At 43.1% G+C, this 21,456-nt stretch overlaps 1 protein-coding gene across 1 annotated transcript in view; it reads right to left on the reverse strand.

Annotated features, from left to right (window-relative positions):
* Positions 1-21,456, reverse strand: part of NR2C2 (nuclear receptor subfamily 2, group C, member 2) — an 84,203-nt gene that overhangs the window by 25,242 nt on the left and 37,505 nt on the right. Inside the window, exon 2 of the mRNA XM_006868674.1 lies at positions 17,220-17,330. Coding sequence (XP_006868736.1) covers positions 17,220-17,330 — 111 coding nt within the window. The remainder of the gene's footprint in view (positions 1-17,219; positions 17,331-21,456) is intronic.

A 21,456-nucleotide genomic window follows, 5' to 3' on the forward strand; every position in this document is an offset into this window, starting at 1 on the left:
CTATAGCTTGGGTCAGATGCACCTTAGTCCTCAAACTGAGTTTATGTGCTCAGCTTAAAGAAGTCTTGTACAGCAGATTCCCTAAGTGTAACACATTTTATCTCCTGGCTGCTGCTCACACGAGTGTTGATTGCGAATCCAGGGAGGTATAGCTAGGTGCGGCCTGATGGATCACTTTAACATGCCCTTCCTTGCCAAGATTTTATAACTACCACCAACTGATTGAAGTCCTGGTATGGCGCTGTGGGTTAATGCGCCAGACTGCAAGGTTGGCAGTTCAAGCTCACCAGCTGCTCCTCAGAAACCTTATACAGGGTCACTGTGGGTCGGAACCAACTCAACGGCACTTAACTACAAACCAAATGACTAGGTGGAATTATGCAAATAAAGTGCTTGTGGCCTACCCAAGAGGATTGGGCAGCTTGTTAATAAGGCAAATAAAGTATATGGAACTTCTATGGGGGTTGTTGTTGTTAAATACCTTCTAGTTGGTTTTGACCCATAGCAACCCTGTATAGGGTTTCTGAGGAGTGGCTGGTGAACTTGAACCACTGACCCTGCAGTCTGTGCATTAACCCACAGCACCACACCAGGACTCCCTATGGGGTTTAAGACCAAGCAAATAAGGGAATGCTAAGAAGAGATTGGTCAGTTTTGTTAGAGCCATCCCAGAGTTGAAATAGGGGACCTGACTAGAACCAAGAAAAAGAAAAGGGAGAGGAGTGTGTCTTTTGGGCCTAAGGTTCCAGTGGAGCCAGAGCATTGTATCAGGTTCCTGAGCAGGGCAGAGACACGAAGGACTGAGGGCGAGGCCAGAGAGAACTCTGCCTTTGGGCATGGCTGAGAAACAGCTGTCCAGACTGAATAGCTAGATCCTGAGACATTTCTGATCCAGAATTGTAATCTGTTAGTTCCCTGATATGGTGTCGTGTATTGTTCAATGTCTCTTCCATGTTGTTGATGTTAAGTGCTGCCAAGTCAGTTCTGACTCATAGTGACCCTGTATAGGGTTTCCAAGAAGTGGATGATGGGTTTGAACCGGTTAGCCATAGTCTTCGTAAACTCCCTCAATCTTTTTCCTGATGGATCTGAGTAAGAGGAGGTGGGAGACGATAATCATAGGATAATAAGGTTCAATTGTGAATGATTGCAAGCAGTTCACTGGAATTGTCAAAACATGGAACTCTAACATGGGTATGAACAGCCATCTCAGAACCCAGAAAACCTTTGTATATAATAAACCTCCTCAGCCCACTGTGACACTGTGAGGAGTGGAAGAGGAGTAGCAGAAGCAAGAGCCAGAGAACAAGACTGAGCGGTGGGCTTCCCAGAGCAGGTAAAGCTGAGTGACTCAGGGCAGGTGGGGTGCCTCTAGGCACTTAATTGAGCAAGCTAGGTTTGCTGACCAATGGAGCTAGAGCCAAATGCCTTCATGCTAAGGTTTATGGTGGAGTGGTGTGCCTTGTGGGCATTTATCAGCAGCTCTAGAAGAGCTCTGTAACATTGCTAGAGCAGGGTAAGGGCCAAAGACCAAACGTCAGAGTGAGGCCTGCCTATGGGCACAACTGAGGAAAGATTATCCTGACTGAAAGAACTGTTCTCTGAACACCTCTAATCCTGAAATAGAAGCTGTTAACTTCCCTTTTGATGTTGTTAAGTGCCACTGAGTAGGTTCCAATTCACAGCGACCCTGTATAAGGTTTCCAAGGAGCAGCTAGTGAGCCTGAACCACCAAGCCCCACAACAGTATGTATTGTACCTGAGTTGTGTGTGGCTGTTGCAGTGAATTACTGAAACCAGCTCAGTAGAAAGTGCTGTGGCAGGGATGGTTGTTGCTCATTTTTGAAATAGATACGTAATAAATCCCATCCATAATCATGAGAATTATCTGAGTCCTGTGTGTCCACTGCAATGAATGACTGGACCCAGTACATAGAGAGTGCCGTGGGAGGGACAGTTAATGTCAGAATCAGTAAAAAGGTTAAAGAGGGGAGGTATGACTGACTTGTTTCAAAAGAATCAGCCTTGGTCTGTCGATGCTGATTCTGTCTCTTCCTTGTGAAGTTAGACAAGGTCACATGCCTCTGCTGTGCCACTTTTACACTAGGAAAGCCTGAAGTCAACACGGACTCTAGAGCAAACACTAAACATAACCCAACTGCTTCATGCTAAAGGACCAGTACTACAGTTCCTATTACCAGGTACAACTGATACTATCTAAGCTGCAACAAAAAATTACAAGGCACGCCAAATGGTGAGGAAAAGCCTAGTATGAGAAAACTAAAGCACAGATCAGAATCAGAGAGATATCAAACAGGGAATTTAAAATAAGTAATACTCCATGGAGTTCTGGTGTGGCACTGTGAAATAAAGCACTGGGCCTCAAGGTCAGTGGTTCAAGCGCACCAAAAGCTCCTCAGAAACCCTACACAGGGTCACTATGAGTCGGAACAAACTCGAAAGCACTTAACAACATGATTCCATACAATAAGTAATGACTGAAAACCATAAAGTCTATGGTTCAATCCTGCCAGCCACTCCACGGAAGAAACATGGGGCTTTCTGCTCCCATGAAGATGGAAAGTCTCGGAAACCCTATACAGACAGAGTCACTATTAGTTGGAAGTGACTCGAAAGCACTTAACAACAATAAATGACTAATATGTTAAGGATTCTAATGGAAAAAATAAACAAAATGAAGAACAGATGAGTAATGTAGGCTGAAATGGAAATTCTAAGACAGTGTCAAAAGGAAAGGCTAAAAATAAAAAAGACCATAAAAGACATGAAGAATGCCTTTTAGAATTTTTAAATTTGTTGCTGTTACTGCGAATATACACAGCAAAACACACACCAATTCAACGACTTAGACCTGAACAAATCAATGGCATTTATTAAATTCAAGTAGTGCAACCAGTCTCACCTTCCTTTTTGAGCTGTTTTCCCACCATTAACATAAACCTAAGTTTGCTAAGCTTTTGAGTTACGGTTGTCATTTTGAGCCCATAGAGACAGATCTCAAAGAAACACAATGGTCAAAGCAGACAATCAATAGTTAAGCTAACAACTAGAAGAAGAAAGAAGAGGAAAAAAAGTAATCTGATACAAGTTGATGAACTTGACCTACACCTATGGATGCAGTAGCTCAAAAGAGGGAACAAATCTTTACAGTGAGGATCATTTCCACCCCCTCCATACACAGGATAGACAGGGATGGGCAAACTTGGACATTGGCTACCCAAAATGGGGGGGGAGGGGAGGGCTACAAAGGTAAGAAGTGACTGGCTTACAAGCTTTCGAGAGGGAGCCTAGTTCCAGAGGATGTGGAGGAAGGTAGAATCTCTACGGAGTAGTATCCAATCTGTCTGGCTGGGGTTGATGAAAGGAGATGTGGATAGGTCTCTTGTGCTCTTGTGATACAATAGTGAATAATTGTTATCAGGGCTGATTGTGAGGGTTGGAAATGTAAAGGTAGATGTTTTGGAGCAAAAGGAGGAGAGTAATTGACTTTGCAGTCCAGGAGCGGAGGTCTCTGGGACTATCAAGGGAGAAGAGCGGCATGCCGGACCCTACCCAGAGAAGCAGTGACACCAGAGATGTAGGCACAAAATGATGATGTGGAGAGATGGAGCGGCTGGGGACTCTAGACCCAGAGAAGGAGAAGGGCTGTGTGCTGACGACCAAGGCAGGCTTGCAGGGTATACCCTTTGGTTGGTTGATGATGTATGGAGGGGACAGTAACCATGGCAATGAAAAGATATCCAACAGGATGAATGTAAAGCTAATGTTCTCCATTTAAACTATCACATAGTTCACAATAAAACGTAAAAAATAAAATAAAAAATAGTTACGCTAAACTGCTGCTTGGTTTTAAGAACACAGGAATGAAAAATGACCTTGATAGGCTTATCAGCAGACTGGACACAGACAAGTAAAAAAAAGATAAGTTTAAAAGATATGTCAATAAAATCTTGCCTAACTAAAACGCAAAAAGAATGAAATGAAGACCAAGACAGCAAAGACTACCCAAGAACTATGGAACTGTGTCAAAAGAGCTAAAATACAAATAATTGGAATACCAGGAGAAGAAAGAGAATGAAAAAGATACATTTGAAATGATAATGGCCAACGGCTTTTAAAATTAATGAGACACCAAACCACAGATGCAGGAAGCTCAGAGAACACCGGAGGAAAACAAAACAAAACTACATTATAAAGTCTTGAGAGAAGCTGAGGGGAGAGGCAGCACTTGACCTATAAAGAATAAGAACTATTAAGTGGAATTCTTATCAGAAACCATGAAATCAAGACAGTGAAATGCAGTATTTAAAGCACTGAAAGAAATACCCCTCAACTTAGAAAAAAAGAAAGGAATTTAAACAAAATAGCAAATTTCCTCTAAGAAATGACAAGAGGGAAGAAAAATCAAATTCAACATCAGCCCATAGCAAATTCTATGAGGCAGAGTTCAGCTATATATTCTCTGTCATCAACTCCCCAACCCACCGCCACAAGGGCCCTCTTATTTCTCTGAATAATTTGTTGCAATGGCCACACATAATTCATAGACCATACTCACAGTTATGGAGTTTATGAGAGAAGAACAGTCCTGGTGTGGTGCTCTAGGATAAGCACTGTACTGATAACTGCAAGGTTCACAGTTCAAACCCACCAGTTGCTCCTCAGAAACCAGTGTCACTATGAGTTGGAACCTACATGATGGCACTTAACAATAGGTTTTTACTATTTAGGTTTAGGAATGTTCAGTTTAGGGTACAGTTCTTTGATCAAGGCAGCATCTTCCTAGCCATGCTACAAGCAGACCAGGCCTAAAGTGTTACAAAGCTCTTTCAGCTCTGCCAAAAAGTGCCTAGAGGCACTCTATCAGCAAGCCCAAGCCCAAGGGAGCTCAGCTCTTTGCCCTGTGGGTCAGTGAGCCTGGCTCCAGCAAATGTTCAGAGATGCCCCACTCTGTCAGCAAGCCTCCTTCACAAGAGCACTCAGATTTCAGAGTCTCATCGGCTTATTTGGTGGAAGTTACAAATCTGACTGCTAGAAGGATCATATAAGTAATTTATTACATGGAACTCCTTGTCACCAATTTTCCAACCATGTTCTTTCCAAGTCCTTGACTATTCAACCAAACCATTGGTCACAACCTGTATCTGGCCATCTCTCTTTCAAAGCAAAATAGAAACCCTGGTGAGTTTCTTCAAGTTCTGCCCTTCACCAATGCCCTTAGGGAGGTCTCAGAAAAGGGTTGCAGTGTTGCACACTCTACTTCTTTGTAGTGTCTCTTAGTACACAGAACCATTTGCAAACCAGGCACACATTTTCACTTCCTCAGTCAACTGGCAAGGAACTCCCCAGGAGACCAGGTGTGGCGAGGGAATGTAGTATCACAGGAATGAAGACCATGGGCATTTAGGTCTTTTTCTCATTCAGGTCTTACTCAAGCCTGATCAGTTCCATTTAATAACTGCGTGCTACTGTACACGGAGCTCTGGTAGCGTAGCGGTTCTGAATCAGGCTGTGAACCACAAGGTCAGCAGTTCGAAACTACCAGCTGTTCACAGAAGAAAGATGAGGCTCTCTGCTCCCATAAAGATTTATAGCCTCAGAGACCTTGTACAGGATCACTGTGAGTCGGAACCAACTCCATGGCACTTAACAACAACTTTACAAGTAAGACTTTATGGACTGTGGAAGCAAAAATGGCATTGGGGAAACATGTGATCTCCTCTAACTTTACGAGGGGAAAGGAAAATGAAAACCCACCGTACCAGTTAACCCAGGAGATCCCTATGAAGAGGATGCCAGACATGCCTCCACTATCCAACCTTCTTTACCGATTCAGACATCAACTGTGCCTTCTAAGACTTAAGACAACCTAAGTCTCTGGCCATACAGAACTCAAGACCATACTCATAATTATGAGGTTTATTACGGAAGTTAACAGGTTACAATTCAGGATCAGGAATGCTTAGGACACAGGTCTTTAGTCAAGACAGCCTCTTCTCAGTCATGCCTGCAGGCAAGCCCTTCTCTGGTTCTTGGACTCTCAATCACACAACCCCTGCACCTCTGCCCTGCTCATGCAAGTTTACAAAGCTCTGTTAGCACACAAGTCTCTTACCAGTAAGTCTAGAGTCCTTTAGACTTCTTCCTTAACTAGGTCCAATCAGCACAGTCATCAATGTAATGGACTAGTGTGCTGTTTTGTAAAAGGGAAAGGTTATCAATGTCCCAGAGGACTAAGCTATGCCATAATACTGGAGAGCTGATAGACCTCTAAGGTTAGACAGTCCACGTGTATAGCTAGCCAGCTGAAGGCAAAGTACTTTTGGTAATACTTTGAAAGAGTTATGGAGAAAATGGCATTAGCCAGATCAGTATTTGTTGTTGTTGTTGTTAAGTGCCATTGCGTTGGGTTCCGACCCATAGTGACCCTGGATAGGTTTCTGAGGAGCAGCTGGTAAACCTGAACCACAGGCCTCCCAGTTCAAGCGGACTTTGCAGTCCAGTGCATAAACCAACAACGTCACACCAGGACTCCAGATCCATATAGCTATATACATACACCAGGAGATATATTAATTTGCTTGACTTCCGGAACAGCAGCTGCAATTGGAGTCACCACTGGGTTAAGTTTATAGTAACACAATGTCATTCTTGAAGACCCATCTTGTTTTTTGCACAGGCCAGACAGGCGAGTTAATAAAAGCGGATGTGGTGGGAATCACCACCCCTACATGTTTAAGTCCTTGATGGTGGCACTAACCTCTGAAGTTTCTCCAGGAATGCAGTATGGCTTTTGGTTTACTATTTTTCTAAGTAGAGGCAGTTTTACTGGCTTCCCTGAGGAGTCCAATGGAAGGGTTAATACTCTGTCAGGTGCTGACTCATGTCTATGCCAATTATGCATTTTGGAACTGGGGAAATCATGACAGGATGGGCTTGAAGAACACTGTGAGATGGACCTGAGGTAAGACTCCATGACTCACTGACCCTCCATACACTCCTCTGCTGGTGGAGCACAGTGACATTTTGGGTCTTCTGGAATTACTGTTAGTTCACAGCCATTAATCCCCACAAAATCTGACTACTTTCATTTTCCCAAAGAACAGTCATTCTTGTCAAAGGTCCTAAATCCTTTTGAAGAAGGCTGGGAGAAAGACTGAAGTGGGGTCTTTCCACAAAAGGACCTGGCTTTCCCTTTGCTTAAGGGGTTGTGGGTCTGCACATTGGTTTAATTCTGGGAGTTGGTTGAGGGTCATGACTCTAAATTCTGGAGAGTCAAATTAGATTTTCCACTTACCTCACTCCTAAGTTACCAAGTAGTCAAAGACATAAGTCCAAACAACTGACTATTCTGGTTATTGTGTTGATTCTGATACCCATTATGATGACCACGCCCACCCTGTCTTTATGGAATGCCACCACTTGGCTCCCATCATCACGGGAGCTTCAACTGTAGTTGCTGTTGTTATTAAGTGCCGTCCAGAGTCAGTGCTGACTCATAGTGACCATGTATAGGATTTCCAGGAGCAGCAGGTGGATTTGAACTGCTGACTTTTTGGTTCACAGTCCAGTGCTGATCCTACAGCACCACACCAGGAGTCTACTGCTATTAGATGTCTTAATTCAGTTAGGGCAGCTTCCACTGTCAAATCTGACTTTTATAAAATAGCAATCACAGCAGTTTTCAAAGATGTTTTCATGTAAATCTGTTCCTCACTGTTGTGATAAAAGGCATATCCCCTGGTTATTCTATGAGTGGGTCTAACCTAATAAATCCACTCTACAGTATACCAAGTTTAAGTCTGACACTTCAACCTGAGACCATGGTTTAATTCATGCTTCAGTGAACCAAGCAACATTTTCTAAAATCTAGCTGAAACAACTGAATGAAAAATCTGTGCTTCACACTGTTGTGAAGTCGATGATTCCAACTTAGTAGGCCATATCAATAAACTCCTAGTGTGCCACTGTAGGATAAAGCACGGTTGCAAGGTTGGTTTGAACCACAAGGTCTGAGGTTCACACATCAGCCTCTTCTTGGAAACCCTAATACAAGGTTGCTGAGTCAGAACTGACTCAAGGACACGTAACATCATCAATAAACTCAAGTCTGATCCAACTTTATGTTCCTTGCACCATTATCCCACACCCATAATAACCATTCCCACACATATTCCTTGGAAACTTATACAGGCTCTCCATGGGTTAGAACCAACCTGAATGCACTTAACAACAACATATTAGAAAAATCAAGCAGTTCTTTAGGAGTGTAGTGTGCCTCCTTTTCAACTTCACCTCTTGGGGCTCACTGGGACTTTATATGTCTAGAAGCAAAAATGGGTGATAGAGGTGAGTCCTGGAGACATTTAGCAATGTCTTTTCAATTACCTGCCTCAAGCAATGCCATATGTGCTGCCTCAGGTTCTATGCCAGACAAAGTGTCTTCAAGCTGGTTAATCTCAGATGGAGGTGGAAGATACAATGGTTTTACTGGAGAGGGTGAGTCAGCATACAAAGATTAGATATCTTTTCAGGCAGAAAAAAAGACGAGATGATAGAATGAAATTTAGGGGTTCAGTGTCCCCAGCATCCTTATCCAATATTTCAGAATCTAATTTCTTCCTAATCAATGCCTTCACTTTAATTTCACATACCATCTGAGGTTGGGAAGCCATTCTTACCATTTGGCTCTGGGTTTGGTTTTAGACACTATCACAACTCTATTACTACAAGAAAAAAAATATTTCATGGCACAAACGACAACTTTCAGATCTTTTATGAAGTGCTAAAGAAAACTGAAAACTGCACTGGTGAGAAAAAGGCCAAGAAAACTCTGCTGAAGAATCTTTTTTCATCATAATCCACCCATGGTGGATAGGTTTCAGCTGAGCTTCCAAACTAGGAAGGAGAGACAGACTACTTCTGAATGGTTAGCTACTGAAAACCTTATCAATAGCAGTGACATGTGGTGCTGTGGATTAATGTGCCAGATTGAAAAGCCATTTGAACAGCAAAGTTGGCAGTTCAAACTCATCAGCTGCTCCTCGGAAACCCTATACAGGGTCGCTATGGGTCGGAACCAACTCGACAGCATTTCACAACATCAATTGTCAGATAGCACCATAATACTGCATAGTGAAGAAGCATGAATAGCATAATTGCCAAATACAGAGCGCCTCAGGTCAGAAGGCACTCAAGAAAAACTGGGAAGACCTACCTCCTCAAAGTAGAGTTCAACGTGGTAACACGAGTGGAGTAAAATTTTTAGGACCTTCATTAGCTGACAGGCAAAACTCAAAATGAGGAGAAACAACTGTAACAATCATTAATAATTAAAACATGGAATGTACAAAATACGAATCTAGGAAAATAGGAAGTTGCCAAAAATGAAATGGAATGCACAAACATCGATATCCTAATGGACTGGTATTTGCCATTTTGAATCTTGACTGTCTCAAGGTTTACTAGGCTGGGAATGACAAAATGAAAAGGAATAATGTCACAGTCAGCACTGAAAAGAGCATTTCAAGATCTATCTTGAAGTATAATGCTGTCTGTAATATCCATACACCTACAAGACAGACCAGTTAATACCACTATTATTCAAATTTACACAACAACCACTAAAGCCAGTGATGATGAAAATGAAGAACTTTATCAACTTCTTCAGTCTGAAATTGATCAAGCATGCAATAAGAATGTATTGATAAGTAAACTACCACATAATTTACAATAAAACACTGAAAAACAAAAAATGGTACAGGGTAATGGCTGCGGGAAAACATTAAAAAAAAAAAAAAAGTATTGATAACTACTGGTGATTGGAATGTTAAGGTTGGAAAAAAAAGGAGGATCAGGTACTGGAAAATATGGCCTTGGTGATAGAAACAATGCTGGAAATCACATGGTAGAATTTTGCAAGATCAAATATCTTTTCTATTGTTGTTGATGCCATTGAGTTGGTTCCGACCCACAGGAACCCTGCATAGGGTTTCTGAGGAGCAGCTGATGAGCTTTAAACAACATAAAAGAAGGATATACACATGGACCTCACCATATGAAATACACAGAATCAAATTGCTACATCTGTGGGAAGCGACAGTGGAAGAGTTCCACCAAAACAAGGCCAGGGGCAGACGATGGAAAAGACCATCAATTGCCGAGATGCAAGTTCAGGCTGATACATTTTTAAAAGTCCATGAGAGGAATACCTAAAATGGGGCCATAACTAGCCCAGTGAAGGAGGCTTACTGCGGAGCCTCTGCATTGCATAAGACCATAGGTGGAATCTTGGTCCACATCCAGGATCTTCTGAGGTGGAAAATCTCCACTTGAAAGGACAAGCAGACCAGCCTGGAGCAGCTAGAAGAACAGAAGATACTTCTTGAAAATAAGACCTACAGGAAATATACGAAACAATAAAGGCAGTCTGACTGACTACTACAAGAACTAGCAAGTTGCTCTCCCAGGAGACATCAAGGTAAGTGGTCGGGTCCTCTCAGAACAAAACCCCTTCTAAGACTAAGACTTAAGGGGAATACACAAGCAGGCATGCGGTCTGACTGGTGACCACAGTGGTCCCTGATAAGGGGAAGTGAGGGAGAAACAGCAATGAAACTGTAAATTAAGTCAAACCACATTCAACAGATTCCTGTGAACCTGGGTGGAGACCTGGTTGGCCAGCAGTTTGGCAAGACCTGAGGACTCTTGAGCCCACAGACAGTAACATAGCCACAGAGGACTAGCGTGGAGAGTGAAGCGTCTAGCTGATAAGAAGTGAGGGGGTTTGCACAAGAACACTCACACCTGCAGATAATACCCACTTGACCTGGCTTCAATGATTGGATGATCAGCGCTCAACTAGAAGAAAAAAGAAGAGGACAAAAAAAAAGAGTAATCTGATACAATTTGATGAACTTGACCTACACCTATGGATGCAGCAGCTCAAATGAGGGAACAAATTTTTATAGTAATCATTCCCATCCCCTCCATACACAGAGTACATAGGGATGGACAACTTGGACACTGGCTACCCAAAATGGTGGGGGCTACAAAGGCAAGAAGTGACTGGCTTACAAGCTTTCAAGAGGGAACCTAGATCCAGAGGGCGTGAAGGAAGGTAGAATCTCCACTGAGTAGTATCCAATCTGTCTAAGCAGGGCTACTGAAATGTAATGCAGATGGGTCTCTTGTGATACAATAGTGAAGAATTGCTATCAGGACTGATTGTGAGGGTTGGAAATGTAAAGGTAGATGTTTTGTTGTAAAGAGGGGAGTGATTAACTTTGCAGTCTAAGAGGGGAGGTCCCTGGGACCATCAAGGGAGAAGAGTGGAATGTGGTACCCTACCCAGAGAAGCAGTGATGCCTGAAATGGAGGCATAAACGATGACATGGAAAAATGGAGCAGCTGGGGACTTTAAACACAGAGAGGGAGAAGGGCTGTGTACTGACAACCAGGAGGCAAGCTTGTAGTGTATACCCTTTGGTTGGTTGATGATGCATGGAGGGGATTGTAACCATGGCAATGAAACGATATACGACAGAATGAATGTAAAACTAATGTTCTCCCATGTAAACTATCACATAATTCACAATAAAACATTAAAAAAAAAGAACACCCACACTTGCAGATAATACCCACTTGACCTGGCTTCAACGACTAGATGATCAGAGCTCAACTAGAAGAAAAAAGAGGGAAAAAAAAGAGTAAACTGATACAATTTGATGAACTTGACCTACACATATGAATGCAGTAGCTCAAATGAGGGAACAAATTTTTATAGTGAGGATCATTCCCACCCCCTCCCACAGAGTAGATAGGGATGGACAGCTTGGGCACTGGCTACCCAAAATGGGGGGAGGAGGACTACAAAGGTAAGAAGTGACTGGCTTCCAAGCTTCCAAGAGGGAAACTAGATCCAGAAGGCATGGAGGAAGGTAGAATCTCCACTAAGTAGTATCCAATCTATCTGACCGGGCCTGATGAAAGGAGATGGGGATAGGATTCATGTGGTACAATAGTGAATAAGTGTTATCAGGACTGGTTGTGAGAGTTGGAAAAGTAAAGGTAGATGTTTTGTACCAAAAAGAGGGGAGTGGTTGACTTTGTAGTCCAGGAGCGGAGGTCCCTGGGACCATCAAGGGAGAAGAGTGGAATGTGGTGCCCTACCCAGAGAAACAGTGACACCAGAGATAAGAGGCAAAGATGATGATGTGGAGAGATGGAGCGGCTGGAGACTGAGACCCAGAAAGGGAGAGAGGCTGTGTGCTGACTATCGGGGGGCAAGCTTGGGGGGGTGTATCATTTGGTTGATAGATGATGCATGGAGGGGATTGTAATCATGACAATGAAATGATATAAGATAGGATGAATGCAAAGCTAATGTTCTCCCATGTAAACTGTCACATAATGCACAATAAAAACTTGAAGAAAAAAAAAAGTCCATGAGATGCAAAAATTCATCTTGAACATTTCACCTGAATTCAGAGACCATCTCAAGAACAGATGTGATGCATTAGATATTAATGACAAAAAACCAGAAGAGTTGTGGAATGACATAACAAACATCATAAAGGAAGAAAGCAATAGGTCAATAAGTAGACAAGGAAAACATCAAAATGGATGTCAAAGGAAACTATGAAACTTGCTCTCCAGTGTACAGATGCTAAAGCAAATAGAAGAAATGAGGAAGTAAAAGAGCTGAACAAAGGGCAGCTTGAGAAGACAAAATCAAGTATTATAATGAAATGTGTAAAGACTTAGTTAAAAACCAAAAGGGAAGAACACACTCAGTATTTCCTAAGCTGAAAGAACTGAAGAAATAATTCAAGCCTCAACTAGCAATGCTGAAGGATTCTATGGGCAAAATATCGAATGATGCAGAAACCATCAAAAGAAGAAGGAATGCCAAAGCTGCAGTACCAAAAAGAAATAGATGACGTTCAACTCTATCACAAGATAGCATATGTTCATGAGCCAATGGTATTGCAGGAACAATTCCAAGGTGCACTGAAGGCACTGGCAAAGAACAAGGCTCTGGAAACTGATGGAATATAAATTGAAATCTTTCAACAAACTGGTGTAGCATTGGAGGCACACACTCATCTATGCCAAGAAATTTGGAAGACAGCTAACTGGCCAACTGCTTGGAAGAGATCCATATTTGGTCCCATTCCAAACATAGGAGACCCAACGGGAGGTAGAAATCATGTAACAATATCATTAATACCAGATGCCAAGTAAAATTTTACTGCTATGGTTACATTCCCCTCCATGCATCATCAACCAACCAAATGGTACACCCTGCAAGCCTGCCCCCTGGTTGTCAACACACAGCCCCCTCTCCCTCTCTGGGTCTAGAGTTCCCAGCTGCTCCATCTCTCCATGTCATGGTCTCTGCCTCCATCTCTGACGTCACTGTTTCTCTGGGTAGGGTCCTGCACTCCGCTCTTCTCTCTCCCTTGATGGTCCCAGTGACCTCCGTTCCTGGACTACTAAATTAACTACTCCCCTCCTTTTGCTACAAAACGTCTACCTTTACATTTCCAACCCTCACAATCAGTCCTGATAACAATTATTCACTATTGTATCACAAGAGACCTATCTGCATTTCATTTCAATAACCCGGCCTAGACAGACTGGATACTACTCAGTGGAGATTCTACCTTCCTCCATGCCCTCTGGACCTAGGTTCCCTCTTGGAAGCCAGTCACATCTTGCCTTTATAACCCCCCATTTTGCATAGCCAATGTCCAAGTTGCTCATCCCTATCTACCCTGTGTTTTGAGGGGGTGGGAATGATCCTAGCTATAAAGATTCTTTTTTTAATGCTTTATTGTGAATTATGTGATAGTTCACATGGGAGGACATCAGCTTAACATTAATCCCATTGCACATCGATCCTTGCCATGGTCACAATCCCCTCCATGCATTATCAACCAACCAAAGGGTACACACCCCACAAGCCTGACTCCCTGTCGTCTGCACACTGCTCCTCTCCCTCTCCAGGTCCAAAGTCTCTAGCCGCTCCATCTCCCCATGTCATCGTCTCTGCCTCCATCCCTGGCATCACTGCTTCTCTGGGTAGGGTTCCGTTTTCTGCTCTTCTCCTTCAATGGTCCAGGGACCTCCGTTCCTAGACTGTAAAGTTAATCACTCCCCTCCCTTTGCAGCAAGACATCTACATATCCAGCCCTTACAATTAGTCCTGATAACAACTGTTTGCTATTGTATTGCAAGGGACCTATCTGTATCTCCTTTTATCAACGCTGACTAGGCAGAATGGATACCACTCAATGGAGATTTCACCTTGCTCCAGGCCCTCTGAATCTAGGTTCCCCCTTGAAAGCTTGTAAGCCAGTCACTTCTTGCCTCTGTAGCCCTCTCATTCTGGGTAGCCAAAGTCCAAGTTGCCCATCCCTGTCCTGTGTGCGGTGGAGGTGGGAATGATCCTCACTATGAAGATCTTTCACTCTTTTGAGCTATTGCTTCCATAGGTATGTGTCAAGTTCATCAAATTGTGTCAGATTCTTCTTTTTCCCCCTCTTCTTTCTTCTTCTGTTTGAGCTCTGATCATCCAGCCATTGTAGCCAGGTCAAGTGGGTATTATCTGCAAGTGTGGGTGTACTTATGCATGTGCCCTCTCTTCTTATCAGCTGGATGCTTCACTCCTCGCTCTAGTACTCTGTGGCCGTGTCGCTGACTCTGGGTCCAAGAGTCCCCTGGACTTGGCACAGTGCTCCGGTTCTCCATCTGGGTTCACAGGAGTCTATTGTGCATTGTAGGGCTTAGTTTGTAGCTTCATTGCTGTTTTTCCCTCACTTCCCATTGTCGGTGACAAAAGTGGTCACCAATCAGAGCGTGTATTCCCATTGAGCCTTAGTCTTAGAAGGGGGTTTGCTTTGAGGGGGGCACAACCACTTTCCTTGATGTCTCCTGGGCAAGCCACTTGTTTGTTCTTGCAGTAATCAGTTGGCGTGCCTATACAGTTTTGTGTTTTTCCTGTCAATCTTTCTTTCAGGACGTATCTTCTGTTCTTCTGGCCACTCCAGGCTGGTTCGCTGTAAAGATTTATTTCCTCTTTTGAGCTATTGCATCCATAGGCGTAGATCAGGTTCATCAAATTGTATCAGATAACTCTTTTTTTTCCTCTTCTTTTTTCTTCTAGTTGAGCTCTGATCATCTAGCCATTGAAGCCAGGTCAAGTGGGTATTATCTGTAAGTGTGGGTGTTCTTGTGCATAAGCCTCTCTTATCAGCTGGATGCTTCATTCTCCACTCTTGTCCTCTGTGGCAGTGTCACTGACTCTGGGCCCAGGAGTCCCCAGGTCTTGCCAAACTGCTGGTCAACCAGATCTCCACCTGGGTTCACAGGTGTCTATTGAATGTGGTTGGACTTAGCTCACAGCTTCATTGCTTTTTTTCCCTCACTGCCCCTAATTGGTGACCAACACCAGTCAGAGCATGTATCTGCTCATGTATTCCCATTGAGTCTTGGAAGGGGTTTTGCCCTGAGGGGACCTGACCACTTGCCTTGATGTCTCCTGGGCAAGCAATTTGCTTGTTATTGTAATAGTCGGACTGCCGTTATTGTTTTGTATTTTTTTCCTGTTGGTGTAAATCTAAGTTTTAAACTAAAATTTAAACATTTACTTAATATATGTTCAATGAGGACCTGAAAAAGATAAGCTTGAAATAGGAGTTATCAGGGTAGTCTCAGAGCCCCAGGGAAGATTAAACTTCCCATAGGTGAATATTAATTAAAAGCGGAGCTCTGGTAGTGTAGTGGTTACAAATCAGGCTGCGAATGTCAGAGTCAGCAGTTTGAAACTACCAGCTGTTCTGCGGAAGAAAGATGAGGCGTTCTGCTCCCGTAAAGATTTACAGCCTCAGAAACCCTGTACAGGGGTCACTATGAGTTGAAACCGACTCCACGGCACATAACAAAACAACAATAAGTAGCTAAAAGTTATTAACTATTGATCACTGGGATCTACTCAACAGAACTTAACATACAGCAACCCACAGAGCACAAAGTAAACATTACCATGTGCCAGGCACTATGGGATATATCCCACCGATTCCTCATTAATGCCCTTATGAAGTAAGTACTGCTACTACCTCCATTTGTCATATAAAGTGAGGCACTGGAAAGTCAAGTGATTGCCCATAATTTAAAAAGCTACTGGGGATTGAGAGGAAGGAATGACTACATTTGACTTTATGTGGGGGCATTTGCTCTTAACTACTAGGAAAGTGGGATAGTTAAGGCTTTTTGTCAACTTGGTTGGGCCTAGATTCATAGTGGTTTGGCAGTTGGTGGTGGATATGCGCTGTGGAGTTGGTTCCGACTCACAGTGAGCCTATATAGGATTTCCAAGGCTGTATATCTTTACGGGAGCAGAAAGCTACATCTTTCTCCCACGGAACAGCTGATAGTTTTGAACTGCTGACCTTGAGGCTTGCAACCTGATTTGTAACCACTATGCTACCAGAGCTCCTTGGTTTGGCAGTTATGAGGTGGTAATGCCCAAGGTGGCAATCACTTCCAGGATGAGATGTGCTATGAGCAGTAAACCAAATGAAAGGAAATTTCCTGGGGCGGTGGCCTGTAGTCATTATATTGGGTGTTGGGGCAAAGCTTGCTGCCTTTTTGCTGGATCTGCATCTGTATCTGGCTACTCATGTGACCACCACTTCTTTGGACTTAAACCAGTGGCCTGCTGTATTGCCTGTAAATCCTAGAAGGCGTCAGTTACCTGCCATCTTACCTGCTGATCTTGGACTCCTTTGCCTCTGCAGTCAGAAGTCTGCTGTCTGATCTGCCTATGTTGGATTCATCAGGTTCTGTAGCTACTTGAGTCAGGAGGAGATGTCTTCAGCCTGACATCTGACCCACAGATTTGGAACCTGCCTGCCTCTACAACTGAATGAGTACATTTCACTGATTTTGCTTCTCTAGGGAAACCAACCTTAGACAGATAGCGGTAATATAAACTTATAGTTTGAACTTTTGCTTTAAAACTCAGTTAAGTGGAATGTAAACACTTAAAAAAAAAAGACAATGTTCTTTACTGTTTGCCCAACAGACACAAATCCTTAGTTGAATCCTTTGGAGGTTGGGTTTGGGAAAGGACTTGGGAAAGCGGAGTCACATGTAGGCAGGTGGGCAGAGCCAAGTGGGAGCAGTGCAGGTACCTGAATGCGCTGAGGAGAGGCTACTGCAGAGTCGGTGGAGATTATCTGGATGCGCGGGGAGGGGCTGGTCATCCCTGGAGATTCCGGCCGAGAAGTCTGCACACGTGGTACCTGTAAGTGAGAAGCAGGCTGGATCATGAGAGAGCTCAGAAAAATAGTAGTGGCCACAGGCCTGAGGACCACGCATTCTGCTTCTACAGCTGTGGCCTCTGAATGATAAACACTTGCAGTTCTGGAGTATGGATCTGAGACAACAGGAATTCAGAGATACTGTCACCAGATGGCCCAGAAAATACTATCCTAAAATAGACATTTCTTATGTTGACAACAGTACAGGAATATTCAGTTCTGCTCCAGAAAAACTTACTTTATTAATGTAGTTAAAAACAAATAACTTTTTAGAGATGATCTTTGAACTTCTCTTAAAAGTCGGTTATAAAATGAAAGACTACTTTAAGATTAGAATTTCCACAATAAGACTCACAACACTACTCACTGCCATCGAGTCAATTTTGAGTCCTAGCAACCCTACATAGGGTTTCTAAGTCTTGAGAGGAGCAGGAAGCCTCATGTTTTTCTTGTGGCTTTGAATCATCAACCATGACCTGTGGGCAGCAGCTCTGTGCTTACCCTACAGAGCTACCACTGCTTCTCGCTCACAACACTGGAGGGGATGCATGGCAAATGGAACCAGAAATGCATTGAAAACTGCTGGAATCCGTATTTGCCAAAGGGGTCTGACAACTTCTCAGTATCAATGGGATGAGTACGGGAGAAGGCCATCACTCACTACCCGAACTCAAGATAAGTGGTTTCACGCTTGTCACCCATAAGGGAAGTGAGGGAAAAACAGCAATGAAGCAGCAAGCTTCATAGACTTCGAAGACTCCTATGAACCCAGGTGGAGACCTGGTTGGCTGCAGTGTGGCAAGACCTGGGGACCCTTGGGCCCAGAGTCAGTGACACAGCCATAGAGGACTAGAGTGGAGAGTGAAGTGTCCAGCTGATATGAAGTGAGGGGAGATGCACAAGAACACCCATACTTGCAGATAGTGCTCTCTTGATCTGGCCTCAATGGCTGATCAGAGCTCAACTAGAAGAAGAGGAAAAAAAAGAGTAATCTGATACAATTTGATGAACTTGACCTACACCTATGGATGCAGTAGCTCTAAAGAAGGAACAAATCCTTACAGCAAGGATCATTCCCACCCCCTCCATACATAGAGTAGACAGGGATGGGCAACTTGGACACTGGCTACCCAAATGCAGAGGGGGGGCACGCCACAAAAGGCAAGAAGTGACTGGCTTACAAGCTTTCAGGAGGGAGCCTAGATCCAGAGGACGTGGAGGAAGGTAGAGTCTCCAGTGAGTAGCATCCAATCTGTACAGGCAGGGCTGATGAAATGAAATGCAGATGGGTCTCTTGTGATGCAATAGTGAATAATTGTTATCAGGACTGATTGTGAGGGTTAGAAATATAAAGGTGGAAATTTTATAGCAAGGAGGGGAGTGATTAACTTTTTAGTCTAGGGGCGCTTCCGCTGGGACCATCAATGGAGAAGAGCAGAGAGCAGGACCCTACCCAGAGAAGCATTGATGATGCCTGAGATGGAGGCAGAGACGATAACGTGGAGAGATGGAGCAGCTGGGGACTTGAGATCCAGAGAGGGAGAGAGGCTGTGTGCTGACGACTGGGGGGTGGGGTGGGGAGGGGAGGAGGTGGGGGCAGGCTTCCCGGGTATACCCTTTGGTTGGTTGATGATGCATGGATGGGATTGTAACTATGGCAATGAAATGATATACGACAGAATGAATGTAAAACTAATGTTCTCTCATGTAAACTATCACATAATTTACAATAAAACATTTATATTAAAAAAAAAGATAAGTGGTCTCCTGGGCACCTGAAGTAGACAGGTACTAGTTTTCCTGGATGAAAATATATCATTATGTTATATTAATGTTACTACCGAACACGGAAAAATTGCTGAGATGGTGCATATATTGTTATATATTTGTACCACAGATAAAAAATTTTTCCAAGTATATCATGAACCAATATTTTCAAAACTCTTCCAAAACAGCAAAAATAAACCCATAAACTAAAAAGACGAGGGACCACTTCCCAACTTTATGAGACCATTATTACTCTGATACCATAATCAGACAGCAACACAAAAAATCCTTCTGAATACGGATACAAAAATCCTCAACAAAACACCAATTTTTTTGCGTCAGTTCTGAGTCACAGTGACCCTGTATAGGATTTCCAGGGAGAGACTAACTGGTTTGAACTGCTGACCTTGTGGTGCACAGTCTAGTGCTGCTCCTACGGCACCACACCAGGAGTCCATAAAGCAAATTTTGCAACATCCAAAAAGGATTATGTACCCTGGACAAGTGGGATTTATCCCAGGAATACAAGATTAGTTCAACATATTGAAATCAATGTAATATACTATATTAACAGAATAAAGGACAAAAGCTACATGTTCACCTCAACTGGCAAAAATCCAACAAATAAATTCCTGGGGAAAATTTCTGTGGTTTACGTGCCATCATCTTCTGAAAGTTGAACAACTAAGTTGAAGAGGATGCCCACAGCATTGAGCTAATACACAATTTTTTTTTTTTTAATTTCTCAATATAGAATTTATTCTTGGTTCTGACTGCAACATTCCTATGAGTTATTAATAGGACAGCAAAGTTGACACCCTGTGATAAAACAGATCAGACACACCTAATTTGTTACAAATCTCAATCATTTACTTTAATTCCCTCTTAACACTCCCAGTGAAATAATGAATAGTGTGAGAGCCTAAGTGGGGCAAAGCGCTTTAGGCAGGGGGAAACCTCCAGCCCAAACTGAAATGTACCACACCCTCCTTTCATTTATATTTCAAAGGGGCATCAAATAACTTAGTGTGGTGAAGGGTCAGTGAACAGCACAATCTGCATTATAAAGAGAAGTATCCTAGGAGGTTGACAGTCTTTAACTACTTACAACTCATCTTACTCAGAAGACTGCAGTTTTATAATGCCATTGTGCCAGGTTCCTAAAGAGTTATTTCTACTGATTATTGCCAAGTTCAGCTGTTCTTAATACTAAACTCAATGAAGTAATCAAACCTGAACATAATAAATGTGCTTATATAGTTCAGTTAGAAACTACCAGCGGTTCCGTGACAGAAAGATGAGGTGTTCTGCTCCCGTAAAGACTTACAGCCTTGGAAACCCTGTACAGGGTGGCTATGAGTCAGAACCGACTCCATGGCACATAATCACCAACCACCATACCTACTCCTAACTCCTGGTGTGGTATTATGGGTTAGTGTGCCAGACTGCAAAGCCGTTTGAACTTCAAGGTCGTCAGTTCAACCTCACCAGTTGCTCCTTGGAAACCCTACACAGAGTTGCTATGGGCTGGAACCGACTTGACGGTACTTGACAACAACAATATCTACTCAGTATAATCAAATGCAAATTCTTATGAAGAAATAATTTGCTAAGTGCCAAGAATAGCATCAGACACTAACTCCAACTCCTTCAAATACACAAGCGTCTATGAAATACACTGCATTACCAGGAGGCTACCCCTAGACACAGAGAAAGAGAAAGGCTTCAACACTGCATTTATGTTTTCTTCAGGACACTTACATACTTACCATGGCTACAGCTTCCTGAAGCTTTACTGATATTTTTCCTCAGCAACAGCCCAGGCCAAGGGAAGTCCACCCCAAATGCAGTTGGGTTGGTTTGGGGAATTCATACGCATTTTCTTTCAACCCTACAAGTACAGATTCCTTTTACCAAAACTAGACAGAGCTGTTTAATGATGCCCTCTCTGTGACCCTACTCTGCTGAAGGTCAAGTACACTATCACTCCCTGTAACCAAGGAAGCAAGATTGACAAGTTCCCGCTGTTTTGCCAGCAGCTAAAGCCCTTTGTCTAGTGGTGGTGGTGGTTATGTGCCTTTGTCTAATAGTATGATTAATTGCTTCTCTGGAAGATGTACTTTGTTTTACAAAGGTTTCCCATTACCTAGACTTGCTAAATTCTCCCCCCTTCCTCACACTTCCTCTAAAGAGGACCTTACCTAAACTGAGAGCTCAGGAAAATGTTACCAGGGAATCTAACAACTCAAAATAGTGCCAAAACTATGGGGAAGACTTAACTTGGAAAGACCAAATTCTTATAGCTGCTTTTTTGACAAAGTACATTAAGCTAATATAATTT

This window comes from Chrysochloris asiatica, unplaced genomic scaffold (assembly GCF_000296735.1).
Source record: "Chrysochloris asiatica unplaced genomic scaffold, ChrAsi1.0 scaffold00121, whole genome shotgun sequence".
NCBI classification, from domain to species: Eukaryota; Metazoa; Chordata; class Mammalia; order Afrosoricida; family Chrysochloridae; genus Chrysochloris; species Chrysochloris asiatica.